The sequence below is a fragment of the Protopterus annectens genome, chromosome 5.part0, assembly GCF_019279795.1.
Source record: "Protopterus annectens isolate FY-2018-M chromosome 5.part0, PAN1.0, whole genome shotgun sequence".
NCBI lineage: Eukaryota > Metazoa > Chordata > Ceratodontiformes > Protopteridae > Protopterus > Protopterus annectens.
The window spans coordinates 1,512,162,302-1,512,187,777 of NC_056735.1; the positions used below are offsets into that span (position 1 = coordinate 1,512,162,302).

Consider the following 25,476-nt stretch of genomic DNA (forward strand, 5'->3'; position numbering starts at 1 on the left):
TAAATATTATCAGATATTTAATTATCATGCAAGATGCCCAGATAAGGCAAAGAGGGTTAGCAATTATGCCCCTAGATGCAGAAACGCATATGATCAAATCAGGTAAGGTACTAGGGTAAATGTTTCACTTGAATTCCACACACGGGTGGTTACCCTGATAGAGAAATCGTATGCAAAGGAAACAATAGTTAGGATTTGGGTGAGACAGTTTAAGGAGAGTATTGCAGAGGAAACTAGACAGGAATGTCCTCTGTCTCTGCTGCTTTTTGTTAAACAGTTGGAGCTCCTTGTAACAGTGCTTAGGAGTTCAGTAATAAGAAGGTAATGGGGAGGCAGTCTCCATAACTTAACCTTATTTTCCAATAATGTTTTGATTAAATCTGTGTAACCACAGGAGAATTTATTAGTACTGTGGATGTTTCTGAAGGCATTTTAGTAAGTTAAGAAGGTGCAAGGTTAATAAGGATAAAGCCAAAGCATTAGTAATAAACTTTAGGTCCCAATGGAAATTGTTGGGTAACTTCTCATATCAGTGGGATGCATTTAATTTGAGTACCTGGGAGTATAGTTGAAGAAATCGATAAAAGGAAACATTTCATGAGACATATGAGATGGTGTACAGCAAAGGGAAAAAGTTACTGGATTAGTGGATACCCCTAAGGTTAAATCAGAGGGTACAGGTGCTATAAAGTGTTTATACTTCCCCAATTTCTTTATCCAGGGCAGTTTTTTTGATGGTTGCCTCAGGGAAAATATTTAAAAAGAGGAAAACAATTGATAATGCACTACATATGAGAAGGAGAGAGAGAGGCTGAGGGTAGTGTGGGAGTTCATAATGACGAGTAGAAGAGGGATGGGGTGCTAGATGTCAAGACTTATTCTGAGTGTCCACACTCATTAGGTACGTCGATAAAGCAATGTCATTCAGAATGGAAATAATATGCTGAAATCAGCAAAATCAAAGGTAATGGTGGAGGAAGTACAGTTATATAACAAACTTACCATAACAGTAGAAATTCTAATATATCACTGTTGCAGTAGCCTAATTTACAACGCATTATATTATGCCAAGGATATGACCAACAGGACAGCTTTCAAAACATAAGTGTACCCTGCAAGTGCCTCTGGCCCAAACAGAGCCACATAAAATGGGCACTTAAAGCATCAAAACGTTCAGTGCTATCTTGCCTCAAGAAGGGAGGCTACAGCCCTGAAAGGAAAATGCTACAAAATTAAAACAAATGTAACTATATACACAAGAGTACATATATTCATACCCTAGCCAAAGCATGAAAAACTAAATGTGGGGGATGGAGGGAGGAGACACTACTGCAACAGTGACCTATTAGAACATCTATTGTTATAATATGTTATACTTACACGACTGTGCTATGTTCAACATCAGATCACAGTTTGCAGTGGCTCAGGCTAAAAGAGCACATTACCATAGCTTAAATAAAACAGGGAGTAGGAAAACTCAAAAATCCAGGAGCTCCTGGACAATGGTCCTAGTAAACGTATTTCTGGACCTGGAAGAGGAGTCTAGTACACAATGCTTTGAAAAGTATCACTAGAATACTTTGAGCCCACCCCTTTTCGAAAAGCCACACAAGAGACCAAGAATCTGGTAGACTGAGAGCGCCCTAACCTCGCCTGGAAGTGACCTGCAATGATGAGAATAACAGAACGTAATAACAGGTAACCTTCTGGAAATTGTCTGATTGACACCGTTTGTCCTTTTTATTCATACCTTCAAGGAAACAAATAGCTGATCAGCCTTCCTGAAAGATTTTGTACTGTCCAAGTAGTATCTGAACTGCCCAATCATGAGTAGTAAAAATAATTCTATCTTCTTTATTTTTAGTCTCTGGAAAGAATACACAGAGATGAAAATATTGGCTTAGACTCTAAACCACTAAAGGCATAAGGAAGGATTGGTTCTCAAAGAAATCATGTCCTGCTGAAACAGCAGGTAGGGTAGACTCACCATAGCATCTTGAAACTACTCTTCTTACAGATGTTACAGCAATGAGAATAAGTTTCCCAGTTTAAAAATCTCAGACAGCCTATTCAGCTGGTTTCAAAGTAGGAAGTGTAAGTTTTTCAAATATAAGATTAAAGATTCCAGTGAGGAACCACCCAATAATAAAACGAACAAACATGAAAAAATCCCTTTCAAAGACTGCTTTCTTGAGGACAATAAAAAACTGGATGAGAGACCTAAAGGCAGACAAGCAGGATGCCACCAGATAAAGCCAACTGAAAGAGTAAGAGGGGCCAACTGAAACTAATGCACACAAACAAAAAAGAATCAGATGCATCCTGGTCTTAAAAGGGACTTCGGGCTCTTAGTATGGCACCAACAAGAAAATCTTTTCCACTTGCACATAAATTATGTTTATTTATTTATTTACATTTGTTGATCGGGAATGTCTGATTGGACGCAGGTCCATTTTCAGCTGAGGCCCGTGGAGAAAAGCTCCACAAATTAAAATATTACAGACATAGTTACAAATGAAGAATCCTAGCAATTAAAATATTACAAACATAGTTACAGGTGAAGAACAAAGTACATTCAGTAGATAACTAGCATCTGTTCCATCCATGAAGTCATAGCAGATATTAACAATTGTTATAAGAAGAAGTTACTGCCGTATAATAAGTAGATAGGCATGGAAGTATCAAGAGCTTGCTGTAATCAAAGGTAGTTTGTGGGGTGGAAGAGAAGTAGAGGGTAGATGGAGTGGGAGAAGTTAAAGGGGAGAGTTACAAGGGCATAGCCAGCATGTTTTTAGGTGCTCTTTAAGTAAAGCTTTGAAGTGGGAGCATGATGGTACACAGGTTATTGTCGGGGGAAGGGTGTTCCATAATTTGGCTATAGCGCTGAAGAATAGTGCTTCTCCAGCAGTGTTATTGGCTCTAGTAACCTGTAATTCATTTTTGTTGCTGGATTGTAGTGGTCTGGTGGTGAGATAGGGTTGGAGTAGATTCTGGAGGGATGGGACCTTTAGAGGATGGTTCTAGTAGCAATTTTTAGCCTCCTTCAGCACTTGAAGCACATCCTCAGAAAGAAGGTGCCTTAAAGGTATCAAAACTCTTAACGTCCATGCAGTCAAATGAAATGTATCCAAGGGGGGGGGGGGGGGTCACAAAAAAACTGTATTGTGTGAGAAAATCCAGTCTATGAGGATGGCTGTTGTAAATGCCCTCAGCCAACAGAAAGGAGAACCACTGTGGGGTGGGGGACTGGAGAGTCACCACCACTTTCTATTGAGAGTCTGTCTAGATCTACAGAAGGACCTTTGATATCGGTGAATAGGGTTGGTGGTGGTGGGGGGGGACATTCCTGTCAATGGAAATGAGAAAATGTGTCTTTCAGGACAGACTATAAGTGATTATGGAAAAGAAAGTCTCTGTCTGTTCTGAAAGGTGGAAAGCAGATCTAATTTAGATGTTTCAGACAGTTGGATCAATTCCTGGAAGACTCCCAGAGTACAGTTTCCATTTCAGACATACGTCCGGGACCTGCTAAGTTTGCCTGCTAAAATGTTTTGGTCTGACAGAATGTATGAAGCTTGAAGAGTCCTTGAGCTCAACTGCTACCTCCCAGACAACCAAAGCAAGTCTGCAAATAATGGAAGAACTGATACCACTCTGAGAAAGATTATATACCATATAACTGTGGTGCTGTCTGCGACAAATCACATAAGTCCAGTAAACCAGAGATGGATTAAGGCTTTTAAAGCACTGATTACTGCCAGCTTTCTGACATTTATGTACTTTTGTCAGTTCTGTTTGACAGACCTTGCACTTTCACAACTTTTGAAATAGGCACCCTAATAAAGTGTGAAACAACAGATGTTACAGACTGACCTGGAGGGTTAAGGGAGAAGGGAAAACCTGAGTCTATAGACACTGATCCATCCATGAAGCAAGTCCCAGCAGACAAAGCCCTGCACTGGGTGCTGAAAGATAAAGGATGCAGATGCTATTTCCAGACTATCACTGAATTTATTCGCCGGTGAGGTATGGCTAAGGGAGTCATAATAATGATGCAAGCCTTAAAATCAAGCTCCTGAGAAATTTCCTGGAAATTGTCAGAAAATGACTGAACAAGCTCAGGAATAATTCTTTGCCCAGTTCTGTTTTGTCTAAGGGGGGAAAAAAAAAAAAACTTCCAGACAGCAATCCAAATGACATACCAGAAAAAATATTCTGTAATAAGGAAATACGGAATGCTTTCTGCAAGTTCACCTGTAACCCCAAACAGAGGAGGAGTTTCTTGGCAGAGGTATGAGAATCTTGACAAGTATAGTAAGATTCTGCAAACATAAGGCTATCATGTAAATATGGGGAAAAAAGTGAATGCCTTGAAGTCTGCAACACACAAGTCACAGGAGTCAGAAATTGAAAGCTGATAACATCGAACACCAGTTGATAGACGACAAAAGGTCTAACAACCATAATAGCGAAGAAACCGAACAGAGATTTTTTGCCCAGGGGAAAAAAACTCTGTTCCGCAAAAAAATAAATAAAACACAACATAAAGTGGGGGGCTTCACCCCCCCCCCTACTTAAACATATCAACTACGGATCGCACCACAGTGGAGGAAATGGCAAACTCCTGACAATGGCCCAGCATTTTTTTCCCCAGGGGAAAAAATTGCTGTTCTCTCTCTTTGCTATTTTAGTTGTGTGACCTTTACAGGTCGATCAACTAGCGTTCGATGTTATCAGCCTTCAATAAGCATTGATATAGACACCTTTATAAATACCACTGGTGCGGTAAATAGAGCAAATTATGGGGCATGGTACAGATAAATAAAAAAAAATCTTATAAAAACATCTGAATTTCTTATAAAAGGAATGTAATGCAAAGCATCTTGGAACTAATGTTAACATGCAACTGAAAGAAGAGAAAAGAGGTAAAGTTTGCATAAATAATAGGACTGAAAGTACAGCTGTACAAAATCTTAGTGTAATGGTAGATATTCCTCTCTTCACTGTTGCAGTATTCATTACACTAGGGATCCCTTTCCAAGGGCAACCTAATGTCCAGCCAGTATACCAAAGCCTTTAGGTTGCTTTAAGGTATGCCATATGTCAAGCTTATGCTCCTCGCGTAGCCTAAGGCATAAAGGTGATGCCCAGATGTACCAGTTCAGAAGCGAGAGGCCCAGTAGTAATGTCAGTCCAAGGAAAAAAGAGGTAGTCAGTACCATCCAGAAGAGAAATGGACCAGGGGAGGAAGGAGGTAGCGAATATTTCCAACCGTGAAGAGAAAGACATCTACCGTTATGATAAGATTTTATACAACTGTACTACGTCCTTCCATATCAGTGTCGCCGTTTTCAGTACATTAGGGAAGAGTGCCAAAATTCAGGAAGAAGACAGGGAGGAGGAAGTACCAGCAGAGCCTTCTAGCTCAGGAAGAATACAGGGAGGAGGAACTACCAGCAGGGCCCTCTAGCAGGCCATGAAAGATGGCCCTACAAAACCAGCTCTAGCTCCGGAGTGTCCATCTAACTTGTAGTACTTAGTAAATGTATGCACTGAAGTCCAAGTAGCTGCCTCAAGAATAGAATTAGTATCCAAATCCTTGGATAAAAGTACCAAAAGAAGTAACACCTCTAGTAGAATGAGCCCTAACAGAATATGGAAAGCTTTTAACATGAAAGGAATAACAAAAATAAATAGTTTTAGAGATCCAAGAAGAAATAGTCTGAAGATCCCAGGGAGGAGGAACAGGCTTTCCTGGGAGGCTTAATATGAAGGTTGCCTTTAAGGAATTATTTAGCTTCAAATCTACAAGCTAAAGGAGATAAAGGCAGATAAGCAGAGACAGCTGATAAGTGGGCCTTAACAGAAGAATAAGCCAACCAGCATTGAGGAAGTCACACAGATGAGAAGGACCAAGGAACATCCACAGAAAGTGGATCCAGGTTGAGAGAAAGACAAAACAAAAAAAAAATTTCCATTTGGATAAGAAGAATTTCCTAGTATTGCATTTCCTGGCCTCCCTCAGGACCCTAAGCATGTCACCAGAAAAAAAGGCATCTATGTGGAATCAAAATCCTGTCACCCACAGTGTCAGTTGAAGAGTGGGCAGGTAGAGATGGATGATAGATCCCTTGTCTTGTATGATTAGGTCCACCCTGTGAGGTAACTTGTGATGATTGCCCTTGGCTAAATGCAGAAGAAGAGGAAACCAATGCTGTCTCAACCAAAAGGGAAACAACAAGATTTGAGGAGCATCCTGTTGAATTTTGAACAGGACTTTTAGAATGAGGGGAAGGGGAGGGAAAGCATCAAGAAACATCCCCTTTCAAAAAAAAAAAAAGACAGAACATCCACCTTCCAACCTAGAAGACCTTGGACTCTGGCACAAAACAGACGAAGTTGTCTGTTCAGATGGGAGGCAAAAAAATCTGTTTGAGGAGTACTCCACTGGTGGACAATGTCCAGAAATACATCCCTGTGAAGCATCCATTCGTGAGATTGAGTTAAGGACCTGCTCAGAGTGTCTACCACAATGTTTTGACCTAGAGAATTTAAACTGCTTGAAGAGTCACTTGACACTGGATACCAAAGTTCCCACAGCAGGACTGCCAACCAGCAAAGAAGATGAGATATGCCCCCCCCCCCAGTATGTTTACATAACACATCACTGTGGTATTGTCTGTAAACACCTTAAGAGATCCTGGGGTGAAGGGAGGATAAAAAGCCTGAAGTGTCAGCAGAAGAGCTCTCATCTGACACTGATGTTCTCTTTCTGTCGATGAGGTGACCAAACACCATGCACCTTTAGGAAGCCAAATGTTGCTCCCCATCCCGTGTCAGAAGCATCTGCAAACAACTCCTGAGAGGGAAAATGGGGATAAAGAAAGAGCCCTAGACTCAGAGACAACTGATGAATCCACCACTGAAGTTCCTTCTTCAGACAAGACAGATGAAGAACTACAAATTTAAGGGGATGCACATGTTGAAGCCAAACTGACTTCAGAAACTGCTTAAACTTTCTCATGAGGAGTTTGGCCAGAGGGAGCATAGGAATGGTGGAAGTCATAAACCCCAGAGCTCTCAGAAATTCCCTGGCTGTTATAGAGGCCAAAGGAAGAAGTGTTTGAGAAAAGGAAATTAGTGTTAAGGCCCTGGGAGGAGGCAGGGATGCCAAAAAAGGCACGGTCCGGATCCTGCAACCCAGGAAAACATGGTCCTGAGACGGAGTCAGAAAAGACTTTTTGAAGTTTATTGTGAACCCCAGGCTTTGCCGAAGGGAAATGGGAAAATGAAGAGTTTGCAATAAGATCTCTGGAAAGGATGGCTGAAAGAGGAAGTCGCCCAAGTAAGGAAAGACTTGGATCCCCTGAAGCGTGTAAAATGCAATCAAAGGATGGAGGCATTTGGTGAATACCCTTAGGGCAGCAGAAAGGCCAAATGGCAAAGCAGAGAAATGAAAATGCCAGGAAGCATCAGAGACATGTAAAAACTTCCTGATCAGGGAATGAATAGGGATATACAGATAAGCATCCTTGAGATCCAGAGACACCTTATAAGCCTGAGGAATCAAAAGAGGGAACAAAGTCTGAAGGGACAGCACTCAAAAGGAGGGCACCTTCAAAAAAGTGTTTACATGAGAGGGTCTAGAATTGGTCTCCAAGTACCTTCTTTCCTCGGCACTAGAAACATCATGGAATAAATCCCGCTCCCCCTTTGGGACACAGGTACCTCTTGAATAGTACACAGAGTCAAAAGATCTTGACACACCCCTGGAAAGAAGGACAGCTGTTCCTGAGGAAATCCCATAAAAGGGGGAAGAGATTTCCAGACCATGAAATACCCCTCACGGATAATAGACAGAACTCAGGAATCTGGAGTAATCTTTAGCTAAACAGGAAAAGTGAGAGAGATAAGTGAAAGAGAAAAAGGAAAGTGGCTGGGAAGAATAGGATAGTCAGACAGCACCCGGTTCATCAGGAAAAAGAGACTTCTGAGGCACAGAAGTCTGAGTAGACTTCGCAGGAGGAGCCAACTTGCCAGACTTTTTACCTTTAGAAGGAAGGCGAGATTGCAAATGAACAAAGGCTGGCTTATTGTGGGTAATTTCCCTGAAATTTATGCACAGGAGAAACAAACGCATCTTTAAGTTCCTGTAAAGCCTTGCCCTTATACTGAAGGGACTTAAAACAGCAGCAGCTTCATCAAAAAAGTGTTTATTATCTAGAGGAGCATCCATCAACGTAGCTGTAACATCATCAGGCAAAGGTTGAAGCTGAAGTCAATAATAGCTCCTCATCACTGACCCAAAAGCAGCAGCCCTAGAGGAAGCATCTGCTGCATCATAACTACACGATGGAATGATGAGCCACCTGGGTGGAAGTCCTAAACAGGGAAAGGACAGAAGTTTTACCTTCAGAGTCTAAAGATCAGAAATCACTTGACAAGCGAAGGAAATGAGAGCCAACAAGTACCTGGCTATACATGTCTGATAATTAATGGCCTTAAAAGCCAAGGTAGCAGAGGTATAAATGTTCTTGCCTACCCTTTCCACGGTTCTGCTATCTTTATCAGAAGGCAGTAACTTAGGAGAAGGTAGCAACTGAGATGGCTTGTCAGAAGCTACAGAAAAACCACCAAGGGGTCAGCAGAAGGGCACTTGCAAAATAATTTACAGTCAGTCCTCAGGCACCCTACACATCCTATCAGGTTTCTTGGGGGCAGGGGGGGCTAAGAGTCTGGAGCCTTAGAGGCATTAGAAAAGGCATCCAACAAAGCAGCCAAAACAGGAGAAGGGCTTGGAGAATCCATCTGCAGTAGCTCATAATACCTTTTTTTTGTATCTCAGAAACTTGAGCACAATCCCATTTAAAGAACTACAGCATCCTACAGATTGCCACCCAAAAGAAATCTCTTCAAAGGGAGTATCAGGACTGGTAGATTTCTCTTCCTCAGATCAATAATCCAAAGGAGAGGAAATCTGGGGGAGTAATTAAGGGATTCCTCATCCCGATCCTCGCCTCCACTTCAGAGGAATCTTTTTCTCTGGGTCTCTTAAAACGGGAAGAGGACCAAGGGGGCTCTGGAACAGAAACTCCCTCAGGAGCGTTTAAAACCAACAAAGCACTAAACAACCCCTGAGTGAAGGACTGCCATTCACTCTGTGGATCCTCATAAGTTGGGAAAAATGTTTAGTTTTCTGCTTTTTCTTTAATAGGACATCCGCCTTCTAAAATTCAGAAGGCTTCAGCACGGGACGGCATTCAATAATTGTAGTAGGGACTTCATCTCTGACTACAATTTGAGGACCCCCCCAGGCCCCTCACAGATAATTAGCTGCGGTTCCTCCTGAATGTCTGAAGTGGTCATCTGCAGTGCCTAAGGTCAGATCCCTGCCAGCCTCCAACATGGTCGTGGCAGAAAAGTCCAGCAATGAAGCAGAGCAAACCTTCTGGCTTTCATCTGCCTCAGGAGAGATGTCCAGCAGAGGGTGTACAGGAGAAGATTTCAGCCTAGATTTCTTGGCCGCCTTCTTCACAGACAGCTGTCTCTCGGAGTGGTAAGTTCCCTCCATCGTGTCTTTAGTAAGAAGCTTAAGATGTTGATTCTCAAGATAAAGTGCCAAAGAAAGAATATTACGAAGGCCTGACAAACAGAACAGGACACATGGTTGTGCAAAGTGCCAAGGCAAAACAGACTGTTTGTATCTGTCATTATGGGGAATCTGTCTCCCACACTGGCATTTACCCTTCTTGAATGTCATGAAACCCCACAAGCAACAATACAGTACAAGATATGACAACAAAACCCCAATGGGGCACTTATCTGTAACAGCTTGGTGAACAAGGAATGGAAGGGCATTCAGACTGAAGATCAAGAGATGGAGTTCGGACTGGCGGCAAAGAAGTTTTGAGGATGGTACATCTGGATGCAACCTTTATGCCACGAGGAGCATACAAGTGACATACGGCATACCTTAAAGCAACCTAAAGACTTTGGTATACTGGCGGGACATCAGGCTGCCCTTGGCAGTGGATCCCTAGTGTAATGAATACTGCAACAGTGAAATGGAAAAATATCACACCAGGTTCTTTTTTTTGGCACCAGAAGGATGCTGAAATAAAAACCTTTGCAGATAAGAAATGATAGAACTACTTATCCGAGGCAAGCTTTGTTTTAAAACAGGTGGAAACAGAAAGACTTGACTTACAGGATGATGGGGGAAAGAGTCCCTTGAAAGCAGAAAGGATCATTCAGTACCATTGTAGTATAGATGATATTCAGTACCCATTTGTCTGAAACAGCCTGGGAAAGAAGTAGATCTGGACTGATGTCCAAGGAACCAAGTCCAGCTACAGCAGAGTCACCCACAGGTGACTGAGGAAGTGAAGATGCCGGCCTGACACCATGACTCCCTAGTAACTTTCTTCTTCTTATGGATGGAGGAAGAAAGAACCAAGGAGATGGGTAATTGCTACATGGTCCAGCCGAAAAAGAAGCCTGAAAGATGGGTAGAGGAAGCTGTGAGAATCAGTAAACAGTCTACCAGCTTACAAGTGATTTTAAGGTGTCTGTTACACAAGCATAGAAGTGATTTTTGAGGTAAGAAGTCTGTTACACAAGCGTTCACAGAGAAAAAAAATCCCATCACAAGGCATGACAATCCAAATAAGATACAATTCCTAACTGACAAACAATTACTTCATATAAAAAACATTGTTTTCCTCAAAAAATAAAAAGTGGAAGGTTTTCTCCAGCAGGGATCTTAGCTGCCCAGCCTTGAAGGATTGCTAGCTGACCATCAGCTCCATGACGCTCATAGAAGAAGCAATCCTCAGCAACAAGAAACCTGACACTTTTGGTACTCAAACTGATGGGTTTTCTGGCTCAGCTCCAGCCACTACAGTTACAGCATGTGAAAGATGCCCTTAAGCTTTGAAAACTTGCCGATTGTTCATATACTTGGAGAGATGTAATCCCTTTACAGCTTAGGCTACTGTGACTGTTATTCAAAGTAATATCAGAATCCCCTAAAGGTGTGTTGGGTTTGCCCTTTTTGAATGACTTACAAAAATTATTTGGGCCTTGCTTGAGACTGAGGGTTTGCAAGAATGGTGGTTAGAGGTCTTGCCCGTAGCAAAGGGACAGGGAGACAGAAATTTTGCTTTGGTGGACAAGTGCAATACTGGTCCTAAATGATGGTACGGGACACAAAGTGTTGAGGGAGGAGGAGGAGGATTTGTAATAACAAAAAGAGCCTGAATGAGAACACCAGGGAGTAGTTAGAAGGCTGAGAAAACTACAGCGGACAGCAGGGTGGGGGCAACAGGTAGGGGCCTGGTTGCTGAAATATTGGAGTGAAGAACTGAATGCGTGAGGGTGAAGTCAGTCCTCTCAAGGACTCGTGTTACTGGAGGAGATGAAGGGAGATATATTAAGAAAAATGAAGACTCCCTGATAAAGGGGAGTTGTAAAGGCAATCGGGAATGGGAATCAATTGTTTTGCTACTTAGGTAAGCCTCTAGTCTAGGCGGTTTCAGACTTTTGCTTGGAAATGTCTGTTTAGATACTTTTATACATCAAACATATCCAAAAATGGGATGACCAGCTAAATGGACTATACAGTAAAAATGAAATAGAAAAACAATAAACCAAGACTAACCGTCTCACAAAGCAATAAGTTTATTCGATAAACTGTAACACTGCAAAGCTTTCCAGTATAAGACTCTTTCTCAATGCAACAGTTTAAAACATCATCAGTTCAACATTTATATAACAATTTAAAATCACAGCCAGCCTACCAATTGAAACTAATTAATTCAGTAAAAGTTAACCCTTTAATCACCAATAAAACCACAACATAAAAAAAATACAATAACAATATAAAAATTCTCATACAGCATTAAATAATAGAATGTTTTAACTTAAGTATAGCTTAATACTATTTTTCATATTTAAACCAGGTGGGACATCTTCCCTAAAATAATGTATCCATCTGTATTCCACTGCTTCTGTAACAGTAACAATATCCCTACCCCTATGATTCAAGTCTATCTTTTGTAGCACACTAAACTTAACGAAATGTTAATTTCCATAACATTGAATGTGCTTATATAAAGTATTTGTGTCTAATTTTCTACTATCTCAGACATATGTGATGCTATCCTACCTTTTAGCTTATTATTCATTTTACCTATATAGAAGCCTGAACATTTCCAATAATTAGCAAGGTAAATCACATTTTCAGTGTAGCAAGTAGCAAATGTTTGTAAAACAAAATTATTTTTAGAAACTGGGTGCATAAATTCTACATCAGTGTTTATATACTTACAAAAGCTACAGTTACAGCAGGGAATAGCCTGTTTCTTACTCACTATGTTTTGTTTTCGTCCATTAAACTTAAAATCCTTGTAACACAGCAATTGCTTAAGGTTTTTATCCTTTTTTATATATACAACATGGTCTTTCTGTAATAATCTTACAAAGTTCATTATCTGAGCATAATATAGTCCAATTTTTCTCTATAATATTCTTTATTTCTTGTGTATGCCTATTATATTTTGTAATATAGCTAAGACACCAGTTCCTAGTAGCCATTACATCTTTATTAATAACAATAGGTTGGTTGTTATACAAATATGGACAAGCCATTCCATCACATTCAGAGACCACATATTCGATATTCTCCTTAACTAGTGATATCATATCCTCTAGAGTGAAAGTCATTTGCCATATGTTCTAATTCCTTTCTGAACCCTTCTTCTCTAGTATTTAACCTGCTAGTATGTAGCATTTGACTTTTCACAACCCCTTTATAACATATCGGGAGTGCATGCTTATAAGCATGAACATATCTAATTGTCTGAACATTTTTTCTATATATCGATGTATGCAGCTCCTCATTAACACCACATAATGTAACATCCAAAAACTTTATATTTTCTTTTGAAAACTTTAAATCGAACTCAAGAAATGATGCGGTTTCATGCACAAAGGTTTCTAAGGATTTACTATCACCATCCCAAAGAAGGAAGATGTCATCCACGATCCTTCTGTAAAATATTAACTGACTTCTCTTAAACGTAAAACATGATGTAATTAAATCATAAATATAAAGTTCTTCCCACCTTGTTAACACCACATTAGCATAACTGTTTGCCATCGGGGTTCCCATAGCCACTCCCAATAACTGGTGATAGTAAACCTCTCCAAAGGAAAATACATTGTTTTTCAGCAATAACTCTAACATAGAGCAAATAGATGAGATTTTACTAGGCAAATAGTCACTATGATGAACTAACAGCTCTCTTACCAATATCATTAGGAATACTAGTAAACAGAGATTAAACATCTATTGTCAGTAGTAAAATACCACTTATCTGATTGGCACTCAGATGGCTTTTCAGAGCAACAAGAAAATCACTGTTATCCCTTATAAAACTGTTACTAAATCTTAACATTTGTTTTAGTTGTTGTTCAAAATATTCTGATACAGCTGTAGTTACCCATTTTTCTCCCAATACTATAGGTCCCATGGGTAATTAGGTAACTCAAGCCAATTTAATTAACATAAGGCAGTGCAGTGATGTGATCTATATATTGAGTTGGTAGCAAATCTGGCAAATTGTAACAAGCACCTACATTTATCAGATCTGTTTTTTTTTTCAGATTGGTAAAGACTTTATCTCTCCTCTCTCTGTCTCTCATTTCCCATCTTCCTTTTGTTTTGGGTGTGGTTTTGTTTGCTGTGATAAGCAGGTTTTAATGTGTCAAATGTAAATAATTTAGTGGAAGAACACTGATGCTTGTAGATGTTTTGACTGTAGCTATTTTGATTAATTTTTACATGCCTACACAAATTGTAATTTGTCTTGTGTCTGTTATTCTGGAATCCTACTATGGCTAATAAAATGGTGGTTCATATTAAAAATTAATATAACCAAGTCTGCTGCAAGACCCACAGTTTTAAATATACATACAAAACAATAAAAGTTAAAATTCAAAATTAGCTAGAGAAATCTCCACTATATGTACTACACAAAACAAATGAACCCCCCCCTCAAAAAAAGAACTCCTTGAAAGGTAGCAACAAACACTTGCATATGTACATGTGCTTTCAATATGGACAAAATGTACCGACTAAATCAAATACAAGGCAAACATACCCAATAGTTTACAAAGAGAACTGTAAAAATTATCCACGTCTGTCATTTAAAACTAAATGTAAATAATTCTAAAGTGAGGAAATATGCATTAGAGTTGCAAAACTGGCCATGATAAAAAAATACCTTATTTTAAATCAACTGGCAGAAACATGAATAACTATAAACTTTCCACGAAGAAACCAATGAAAGTCAGTAACACTAATTAACATCAATATTTGTAAAATATTAAAACTAAAATGCCAAAACTATGGCTTGAATGCAAAGAGGTTTCGGCAACACAGGCTGTAAAAATATAAACAAAACATTCTGTTAAAAGATTATTTTAATGGGAGAGCAGCTTGTTTCAAAGGTACAGAATCTCTCAAATTGTTTCCAACAAAAAGTAGGCTAACATTTCATTCCTCTTTAGTCTATTAAAAAACACACGCTTTGCTATTTTAACATTTGCTGAGTTATCTTTTACTTGGCAATCATGCAGAGAATTGATCTGCTCCAACATTTGCAGAATAGCATCCTGACAAAAGAAGAGTTTCATAGCTTTGAGATCCTATTTCAAATGTACTATATGCATAAATCATTATCCCAAACCTTTCCAACAACCTGCCTTTTTCTAACAAAAAGTAAAGCCCCTAAGAGATTTGGAAGTGGTAGGTTCCTCAGAAGCAGGGAATACCAGAATGGGATTTTAAATTACAATAAAGAAATTTTTTCCTCTGCTAAATTTCTACAAAATGTCAGCAGACCTACGTGTTGGTGGCCAAGTACCAGAATGTTTAGACTTTTCTTTAATAAGTCATGGGAACTCCTAAAAAGAGGTACTCTTCCTATGGATTCTGAGATTTTTGACAACTCTGTCTTTTGTGATGCTCATACTTCAAACTTCTGCCACTCATTATCAGCAAGATTAACAGCTTAATTAAAATTTGACATCCGGGGATGGGATGGGGGGACAAGAACTTGATAACTAAGAGGAATCATTTCCATGGCCAGGTAAAACATTCAGAAGGTATCTCTGAAATTCTAAAATGTTTTCTTCCTCCTCTGATGAAGAGAAAGACTGATTTCTTTTTCACATAATTCCTTTGTAAGAAGTGACACAGGTGGCGGCTAAATCTGCCCAAGTTCAAACATACATCTCTCCATGTTAGGTACTTTGGTGGGCTACTCAGCCTTTTCAGCCAAAGCAGTGACAATTTCCTCAGCCAGTCTACTGTAGTTGAGTAAATTAGAGATATCAGTCAATTTCCCCTAAACAAGAAGGGGTACCTTCAGGTTGCAACCCTTCAAGCTTTTCTACCAACAAAGTCTGTAATTCAGGCTTTGGTACTGCTTCTCCTTTGGCCTGTAACATAGGCTTCAGTATTTCCAATAGATGGTATAACAAACCTTTCTACCTTCATCAGTACAGCTAAACACACCAGTTTAAACTTTATCTACAGTACAGTGATCAGTACAGACCTCCTGGTCATCCCAGTAAAAGGTTTTTCTCTTCCTTGACAGTAGGAGTCAGAGAAAAAGATAGGTCAGGTTTGGCAGGTAACAAGGTTGAATAAGCTGCAGAATTCAAAGGTGAAACAATTCTCTTATTTACTATCCATAGTCTCTGTTGCATAACTTTTTGTCTGTTTTTTTTTGAGCCCTCTCAAGCTGAACTTAAAACCTTTTTCTTTGTATTCTTGTTTGAAGATCTGAGATTTCTTTCATGAAGGCAGACAAAGCCTTCTGATTCCTTTCTGATGTTTGTGGCCAGCTTTAATTTTCTACAGTGCTGATAGTTTTCAATTTCATGACCTGGCCTAAAACAAAAGCATCTGGACTTAACATCTTTTGGGGCTACAATTTTGCCACTTTTGCTTTTATACATAGATAAAGCTATAACAGTATTATGAAACAGAAAATAAAGGCAAATTAATAACTTTGATATTTAAGCTAATTTATGCTGAAGTGAACAGGAGACTATTTGTTGAAACAGTGCCGTGAACTGGTTAGAACATACACAGACAAGATGCTAACATGAAGACAGAGTAATCAATAGACCGATGTCAGTCCATTTGACATAATCTTTTGCTAGCAAATACAAAAAAAGTAAAAAGGCCCAATAAATGCAAATCCAAACCAGAAGTATGAGAGGGTGGGAAGAGAATGTAAATGTTATGCTTACTGTACAGTGGTAATGCTGAAGATTAGATGGATGCAGCCAAAAAAATGATAAGGTGTATGATAAGTTAATCCTATAAACCTAGTAGAACCAACTTTCCCTTTAAACCTGTTCAGAGACCCCTTTCCAATTCTTGTAACCAATTAAAATCCTGAGGTCAGCTGTTGTGAAATGCCCTTCTCCAAACTCTGTATGGAGTCTAATAAAAAAAGCTATAAAAAAAAAGTACTGCAGTTTCTAGTGAAATACTACTTTTGATTTTGGCAACTTTTTTGAGGTAAAAAGCATTAACTTAGTTTTCTTGGGGTTGAGTAGGCGCGGTTTGATTCTTTCAACCTGGTTTCTGCTGGAGAAAAATTTGGGGGTAATGTCTTAGAGCTGATTTATTATTGAGGTCACAAATATTAATGCTGAGTCATCTGCATACTGAACTAAACTAGCATGGTGAGTTGAGGTGTGAAGGTCATTAATAAATATATTAAATAGGAGGGGACCCAGGAGCGATCCCTGAGGAACACCTGCAGTAACTGGTTGAAAGGGTGAATAAGTTTTTTGCCATTTAATGGCTTGTTACCTTCCAGACAGGTAACTAAGAAACCATAACAAGGAGCACTGTGAAAGTCCTACTGAGGAGGGTCGAACGAGCAGTTGCTAGTGCGAGACAGTACTGAATGCCTCTGACAAGTCTAAGAACACGGTGGACACAAGCAAGCGATTGTTTTTATGTTGGTTTATTATAATGGAAAAATCTAGTAGTGTAGTAGTGGTGCTGTGTTGGGGCCTAAAGCCATGTTGTGTTTCTGAGAGCAGCTTATTTGAGGTTAGGTATTGCATCAGTTGCATATGGGTGCACTTCTCTAATATTCTGGAGGAGGGAATCACCAATGGTCTGTAGTTATTAGATATACCACATTTGTGCAGTGGTATTATGTATGTTTTTCCCCCCACAGTGATGGACGATGTATCTTTCTGCTATGGCCCTATTAATTAGTATGGACACAGGGAAGGCGATGACTTCTGCAGACATTTTTAGGTAGTCTGATGGTAGCTGGCCTACAGCTACATTAGCAGTTTTTAGTTTAAGGAATAACTTCATTATGAGTGAGCTAGGTACTGGACTAAAACTGAAGAGTTGTGAGTGGTTATGATTGGAGAGGGGTAGAGAGAGAGGGGCAGATGTATTAGTGTCTAAGCAAGATAATATTGATTGTATAACACAGGAATTAAACTGTGGGGATAGAGTCTGTCGTATTGTTTGTTTTTGGAGAAAAAAGTGGTGGTCTTGCCCGGGTGGAGTAGTTTATTTAGTATGAAGTCATAAACAATTAACAAGCGAACAAAACTAGCAGCTAAAGAGGGTGGTTGCTTTGCAAACAGATGTCCTTACTTTTCATAGTATTTGCAATTAAAAGCAACTGGTTATCCAGAAATAGATGAGCTACATGGCAGGAATAAGTGTTAACACACCACAGTTGAAAGAAAACCTCAGACAGACAGAATTTAGTAATACTTAATGCTGACCATCTTCATACCTGTGCTGTTTTATGTTTGCTGTATTTCCAGAACTTGTTCTGTGAAATGAGGAGCTGTACTTTTTCTTCCAAAGTACTAGATTCACTCGCAGGCAACATATAAAGAAGTTTCTTCAGAGCTAGCAAAGAACATGTAACAACTCTCAGGTATTTGGCTTCCCTTTCTTCTTCTGGAACAGTCCTAAAATAATTGCATAAAAAGAGTAAAGACCATTCAGATCTGGTTTCATACGGACACACTGCAAATTTAGACCATGATTATAAGGTCTCAGATTAATCTAGTTAACCAGCCAAAATAATTACTAAAATCAAATGAACAACACGCAGTAAAAATGGGGCACATACGGGAAGTACCATGAAAAGCATAACCAATGTAAAACTTGTTTTACAAAAAACACTAATTTACATGCTTTCATCATGATGAGGCTGTGATAAACTGATAGGCTGCCAGCCGTTTAACAAATGAAAAGAAAACTGTGTTATGTGTTGAGCTTCATAAATGTAACCACACTGCTGGAAGAAAGTTGATAAGTAAAGCATTTTACCAATGTGTCTGATCTCAAGCTCATATACAGGATGTCTGCTAGGAAATTCTTTCTATTGTTTTAAGACAGAGATAATTACTAGGTTTTACATGTAAAGTGTCCTTTATTGTTGTGGCTTCCTGGCAGGTACAGATTACAAAAGGAAATGTTAAAATTTGAGTTCTGTGAGCCTGGGAAACTTAAGTAGTAGTGTCAAGAATTATGTAATCTGAAATAACTCAGCAGTAATGTGTACTAACAATTTAAGACTTTCTCAGAGAGAAGGATTTGGCATTTTGTGTCTGAACCTGAACACATCAGCTCACCAGCACTTGCTTCGCTCTGTAAGTAGGATCTTGGATCTTAGCATTTCTCTTAGAGATAGATAGGAATATAGCCAGATTAGTCTGTTTTCTATATTTATGTCAGACTGTTCTACAATGTTGTTTTAAAGTATTTCCTGTGATTTTGGAACTCTCTATTGTAATTGTGTTGAATTGATGAGTATTGTCTTGTGTTTTTTATTATTTATTATTAAATACTTTAAAACTTTTAACTGTGGCTGTTTTGTGTAGAGATAATTTAAGCTCTTACAATACTTGCATGTATTTTGGTGATACTGTATAAGCCACTCCAATAGCCTTAGCCCTGGGTTACACTTACTATTTGGATAACGGTAACATTACACAGTGGAATTGGTCACCCTTTGGGAAGGGCCTTTATAGTAGCTGGTAAGAATAGTTGGTGGCAGTGGATTACTATCTTATAGCCTGGGCAGAAGGGGACACAACTAGTGAACCTGTGCCAGCCTTCCCCAGGGGTGTCTGTGTGTTTGTATATAAATCAAATCTCCAAATGTGCGTGTGTGTGTGTGTGTGTGTGTGTCAGCTACTTGGGCAGGGACATGAAGCACTGGTTGGACAGAGAGGGTACTGGAGGTTTTGGCTTGACTACTCAGCTGAGATCTGAACCCTACAGCTGTGTCAGTGGGGGGAGTCTTATTGGGGATCATCTCTGTGTGCTCAAGAGAAATTCTATGTTACTGTGTGTGTGTGTACTTGTTATCCTCCCAATGTGGACGCCCTTCACTGGTGCTAGTAGTGAGGATGGTGGCTCCTTGATTACTGGGCCAGTGCACGGGCATCACATATTGTTTGGCAGTGGTGGGACATCCACATCAGATATTAAATGTTTGATAGTGGTGAGTTAGCCACATCACATATTAATTGGCTTGTAGTGGTGTGGATAGTGAATTCTTGTAGCATGTGTACAGTGATCACTGAAGGTGTTTTTTGTACTCTAAAATCAGCCACCCAGTGAACATTCAGAGTTCAGATCACAACTGTTTTATTTCTTTTGTTAGCTTAGTCAGTCAGGAAATGCAGGCAAGCAAGTCAGCAGAGGAGTATGGGAAGCTAACAAGGAGCCAGTTGGTGGAGATCTGCCAGGCTAAAGGACTGGTGCATGGAAACCTAAGGCAGACATGATTGTAGCTTTGGTCACAGCTGTATCCGAGAATAGCAACCAGGAGGAAGGTCAGACTGGCCGTGCGGATGTAGAAATCTCAGAAAACGGACAACTCAAGCTTTCTATAGAGAACTTAAAAATCCATCTGGAAAGAAAGACACGAGTTAGAGGCCAAGCATTTGGAAATAGAAGCAGCAGAGAGACTGAAGCGTCTAGAAACTGAGGAAAATGAGAAACAGCTATGTCTGCAGGCTGAGGAGAATGAGAAACTGCTACTCCTGGAAGCTGAGGAGAAGGAGAGGCAGAGGCAACATGAAAAAAAGATGCTGACTCTTCACCAGAATCATGGAGGTAATGGGGAAGTGAGCAACCAGACCCCAGAAGCACAAAAGGTCAATAAATCCCTTCCACAGTTTACAGATGGGGATAATTTTGATAGTTTCTTTCATATGCTTGAGTGGGTATGTAAACAGTATGACGTGGACCAAAGGCTCTAGGTATGGTTCCTGACACACTTACTCCATGGTAAAACTGTACATGTACTTTCCAAACTGTCTGATGTTGACTTTTAAATTATAATGCTGTAAAGAATTGTTTGCTAGAATTTTTTAAGCTAACACATGAACCTTATAGGAAAAAGTTTCGTGAGCATAGATGGAAGGCAGATGAAAGTATGTGCGAATATGTTGCTGAAGTAAACACTTATTTTCATAGGTGGGTGAGTGGATGTCAGGTCACCACTTTTGAAGGGTTGGCAGACATTCTGGTGAGGGAACAAGCCCTTAGCACTTTGCTTGAGAACATGAGGATCTGATTAACTGATAGACAATGCTCTACTACAGATGAGTTGAGGAAGAAGGGAGACCTATACCTAGCAAGCAGGGCATCCCTGCACAGGAAAGGGACCCCAAGTGCTGCTCATGGGTCTAAGGGAACCCATGGTTGGCAGCCCTGACTGCCCCAACAGAATCTGCCAGTATCAGGGGAATCCACTAGTCCAGGTAGACGTCCAGGACCTAGGCTAAATGTTTTGAATGCAACCAGTGGGGCCATGTGGCATATTGATGTCCACGGAAGCAAGGTGGGGAACGAAAGGTGGGAGAGCCAGTAAGTGGGAATGACAAAATGCCCATAGTAGGCTGTCTTGAGACAACAAGGGTACCAAATTTCACAAGAGGTTATATCCTATCATAGAGCATGGCAAAAAGACCACTACTAAGAGAGAGAGGCAGCCTCTGACATAACCATTGTGAAGCCTGCAATGGTTACAGAGCAGCACTACTTGCCTGGGCAGTCTACTCCAGTCAGAGCTTTAGGAGGGACCACATTCCAAATACCTTTGGCTAGGGCTCACCTTGGCTGGAAAGGTGGAAAAGGAGGCCAGCAAGTAGGTGTGTCTGAGGATATCCCTGCAGATGTCCTGATAGGGAATGATTTTGATAGTGCAGGACCATGTGCTCATGTAGTTACACGCAGTCAGGCTTGAAGACAAGCATGTGGGTCTGGTAGCCTGACTGAGACCTTGACAGACCGCACACTTGCAGCCAGGACTGGTGAGGTGGTTACTTCAGGGAGGGGGCTACCCTGTAGCAGTGAAACTGAAGATAAGCCACAGTTGCTTGTGAGCAGTGATGTTCCCTTGGACAGAGTGAGTGCAAGGGCAGAGGTGAGTAACAGTAGCCAGGCTGACAGTGAGGCACTGCTGTCAGAGGATGCCAGACATCCTGTGGAAGGGGAGCCGGGAAGGATTACAAAGAGAGAGTTGAGAAAGGCTCAGCTCTCAGACCCTACACTACAAGGCCTGAGGCAGATAGCTAGTGAGGCACTAGATTCTGAAGGGAAAGGGGAATCTGTATACTGGGACAAAAGGTTACTGTACAGATAGTGGACCCCTGAGGAAGGGCTAGAAGGTGAGAGAATATAGCAGTCGGTAGTGCCTAGACCCTACTGTCTGGCACTTCTAGCAATAGCCCATGATATTCCCTTTGCAGGTCATATGGGCATAAAATGTACAAAGAGACATATTATGCAGAACTTTTTTTGGCCTGGGATTTCCAGAGATGTAACAGGGTACTGCAGGACCTGTGAGCAGTGCCAAAAGGTAGGCAAGGCAGGAGACAAGGTGAAAGCTTCTTTGATGTCTTTGCCTGTGACTGAAGAGCCATTTTAAAGGGTAGTTATGGATACTGTGGAACCTCTGAGTACCCCAAGTTCCACAGAGAAAACGTATATCTTAGTGGTAGTAGATTATCCTACAAGATACACTGAGGCAGTGGCTTTGCCCTCCACTGAGGCGGAAAAGGGTGGCAAATGCTTTGTTAGAAATTTTCAGCAGGGTAGGTTTCCCAAATGAAATACTGACTGACAGAGGTGCCAATTTCATGTCATACCTGCTGGCTTGTCTGTGGAAGTACTGTGGGTTGAAGCACCTGAAGACCACCCGCTACCATCCCCAGATTAATGGTCTACACTGAAGTCCATGCTACAGGTATTTGCAGACCAGTTTAAGAGGGAGTGGGACAAATATTTGCCGCATCTATTGTTTGCTTATAGAGAGGTTCCCAGGAATCCAAAAGTTTTTCACCCTTTGAGTTGTTGTATGGGCATAGGGTGAAGGGGCCTCTACATTTAATTCGAGAGAAGTGGGAAAGTGAGTATGAATCTCACAAGGAGTCTGTTGCGGCATATGTCCTAAACCTCAGGACAAGGCTCAGGGAACTCATGGGCTTGGCCCAGGAGAACCTAGCAGAAGCCCAACAGCAGAAAAAAGTCTGGTATGACAGGAATGCTTGAGCTAGAGAGTATGCTGTAGGGCAGCAAGTAACGTTTTTCATTCCTGTCAGACACAACAAGCTGCAGGCAGCCTGGGAGGGACCCTACAAGGTGGTAAGAAAGGTCAGTGATGTTAACTACACTGTGGAACTGCTTAGGCAGGAGCACAAATTGTACCATATTAATATGATGAAACCTTCCCATAATAGGAAGCCCCTTGTGCTGAGTATTTGCAGTGGATTGCAGGAAAGGTCTGTGGGAGATTTGGTGACTTATCTCCTCAGTGACACTCGGTCTGATACTTCAGTGGAAGGGGTAGCAATGTCCCAGCAGCTATCTCCCACCCCGGTTTGAGAAATCCGAGCAGTGTTACAGGAGTCTGGGGACATGTTCATTGAAAAACCAGGGTTCACCCACCTGGTGCAGCACCAGGTGGATACAGGACCCCAATGGCCTATTAGGCAGGCCCCTTATAGGGTGCCTGAGAGAGCCAAACAGACTCTGAGGGAGGAGATACAGGAAATGTTGGAATTAGGGGTAATTCAAGAGTTCAACAGTCCCTGGGCCTCCCCAGTGGTGCTGGTGCCAAAGAGGGATGGCAGCACCAGGTTCTGCGTGGTCAGCAGGAAATTAAATAGTCACACAGACTCAGATGCTTACCCCATGCCTAAGACAGATGAAGTCCTAGAACAGCTGGGTGGGGCTAAGTATCTTACCACTACTGATCTTACCAAGGATTACTGGCAGGTGCCCTTGACTGCCAGTGCTTAAGAGAGGTCAATTTTTGTGACTCCTTTTGGCTTGTAAGAGTTCACAAATATGCCCTTTGGGATGAAAAATGCCCCAACGACTTTCCAGAGACTGGTAGATCATATCCTAGCAGGAGGGTTTGCCCTTGCTTACCTAGATGACATTGCCATCTACAGCCATTCCTGGCAAGAACACCTTCAGCATGTCAGGGAGGTGCTGGCCATACTAGAGAGGACAGGGTTGACCATTAAGCCCAGCAAATGTCAGGTGGGTATGGCAGAGGTCTCCTACCTGGGACATAGAGTGGGGAGTGATAAGATCAGGCCAGAACCGGCCACAGTGGAAGCCATTCAGGCATGGCCTGCACCTGTTACCAAAATGTAGGTGAGGGCCATTTTTAGGGACAGCAGGGTACTACAGAAAGTTAGTCCCCAGTTATAGTACAATAGCTGCTCCACTCACAGACCTAACAAAGAAAAACACGCCAGATAAGGTAGTGTAGACCCCAGCATGTGAGGAGGCATTCTAGAAGCTTAAAGAAGCTTTGGGAGGACCCCCTTGTGCTAGCCAGTCTAGATTACAGCAAAAAAATTGTTGTGCAGGTGGATGCTTTGAACCATGGGGTGGGGGCTGCACTTAGCCAGATTTCTTCAGAGGGAGAAGAGCACCCAGTGGTTTATCTCAGTCATAGGCTGCAACCCTGGGAAGAATGCTATGTAGCTGTAGAAAAGGAATGTCTAGCCATAGTGTGGGCACTGCAGAAACTTCAGCCTTATCTGTATGGAAGGAAATTCACTGTAGTTACAGATCACAATCCCCTAACATGGTTACATCAAGCCAGCCAGCAAAACGCAAAGTTGCTAAAGTGGAACCTAGGGTTGCAAGCATACATGTCAGTGCAGCACCACAGTGGGATTAGCAATGCCAATGCAGATGGGCTCTCAACACAGAGAATGGGGTAAGGTATATCCAGATAGACTCAACCCTCTCATGCAACGTTTCTCAAGGGACACTTGAAAAACTGGCTTGAGTTCTCGGGGGGGGGGGGGTGAACTGATGGGCTGCTAGCCAGGCTACATAGAATTTTGTAAATAATTCTGTCACTGTAAATATTAGTATGATCCACAGGCTTGTTTCACAAATGTAAAGAAAATGGTGTTATGTGTTGAGCTTCAAAAATGTAACCACAGTGCAGTCTGCTGGAAGAAAGCTGATGAGCAATATATTTTACCAATGTGTGTGATCTCAAGCTCGGAGACAGGAAGTCTGGGGTAGGAAATTCTTTCTATAGTTCTAAGACAGAGATAATAACTAAGTTTTACATGTAAAGTGTCTTATTGCTGTGGCTTCCAGGCAGGTGCAGATTACAAAAAGAAATGTTAAACTTTTGAGTTATGTGAGCCTGGGAAACTTAAGTAGAAGCATCAAGAATGATGTAATCTGAAAGTACAGTTTTGTACCTACCATAAATCTAGATGTTCGAGTGCTCACACTGCTGCAGTCATTATACTAGGGTTATCCTGCCGTCAGGCGGTCCCGCAGTCGGCCTGAGTTCCAAAGTCTTGGTCCGGCGTCAGTTGCTGTCGCTTCTTCCCTGACGTCAGTGAGCCAGGGGTAGATAAGATGCATCCGACACCATTTTCTTGAGTTTTTCTTGCCCCAGATGTCAGGTTCCCCCAAGTAGGTAGGCAATACATATTGCTAATCAAAAATATACAGTAAAAACAATACCTTCAGTTACCAGCAAATACACCCCAAAGGTTGCATAGGATAGAAAGGCATAGATAAGTCCAGCTAGTTCAGAGGGGATGGAGGGAGGGTAACCTGGACTGCAGCAGTGTGAACACTCTAACATCTATATTTATGGTAGGTACAAAACTACTATGTTCATCGTGTTACACTGCTGCAGTCATTACACTTGGGTACAATCCCAAAGCTGAGGTTGGGTGGCTGGTCTATAAAGAGTTAGGATTGGCTATGAGGCCCTGCAGAACTGCAGTGGCAAATCCTGCTCTGGATGGCTGGTCTATAAAGAGTTAGGATTGGCTATGAGGCCCTGCAGAACTGCAGTGGCAAATCCTGCTCTGGATTTAGAGTAAAGAGGCAGGTGG

The 25,476-nt window shown here is 41.1% G+C and overlaps 1 protein-coding gene across 1 annotated transcript in view; it reads right to left on the reverse strand.

Moving 5' to 3' along the window:
* The window catches only part of LOC122802390 (E3 ubiquitin-protein ligase listerin-like), a 1,831,112-nt gene that overhangs the window by 1,690,909 nt on the left and 114,727 nt on the right, over positions 1-25,476 (reverse strand). Inside the window, exon 4 of the mRNA XM_044072016.1 lies at positions 17,853-18,033. Within this exon, the coding sequence (XP_043927951.1) occupies positions 17,853-18,033 (181 nt within the window). The remainder of the gene's footprint in view (positions 1-17,852; positions 18,034-25,476) is intronic.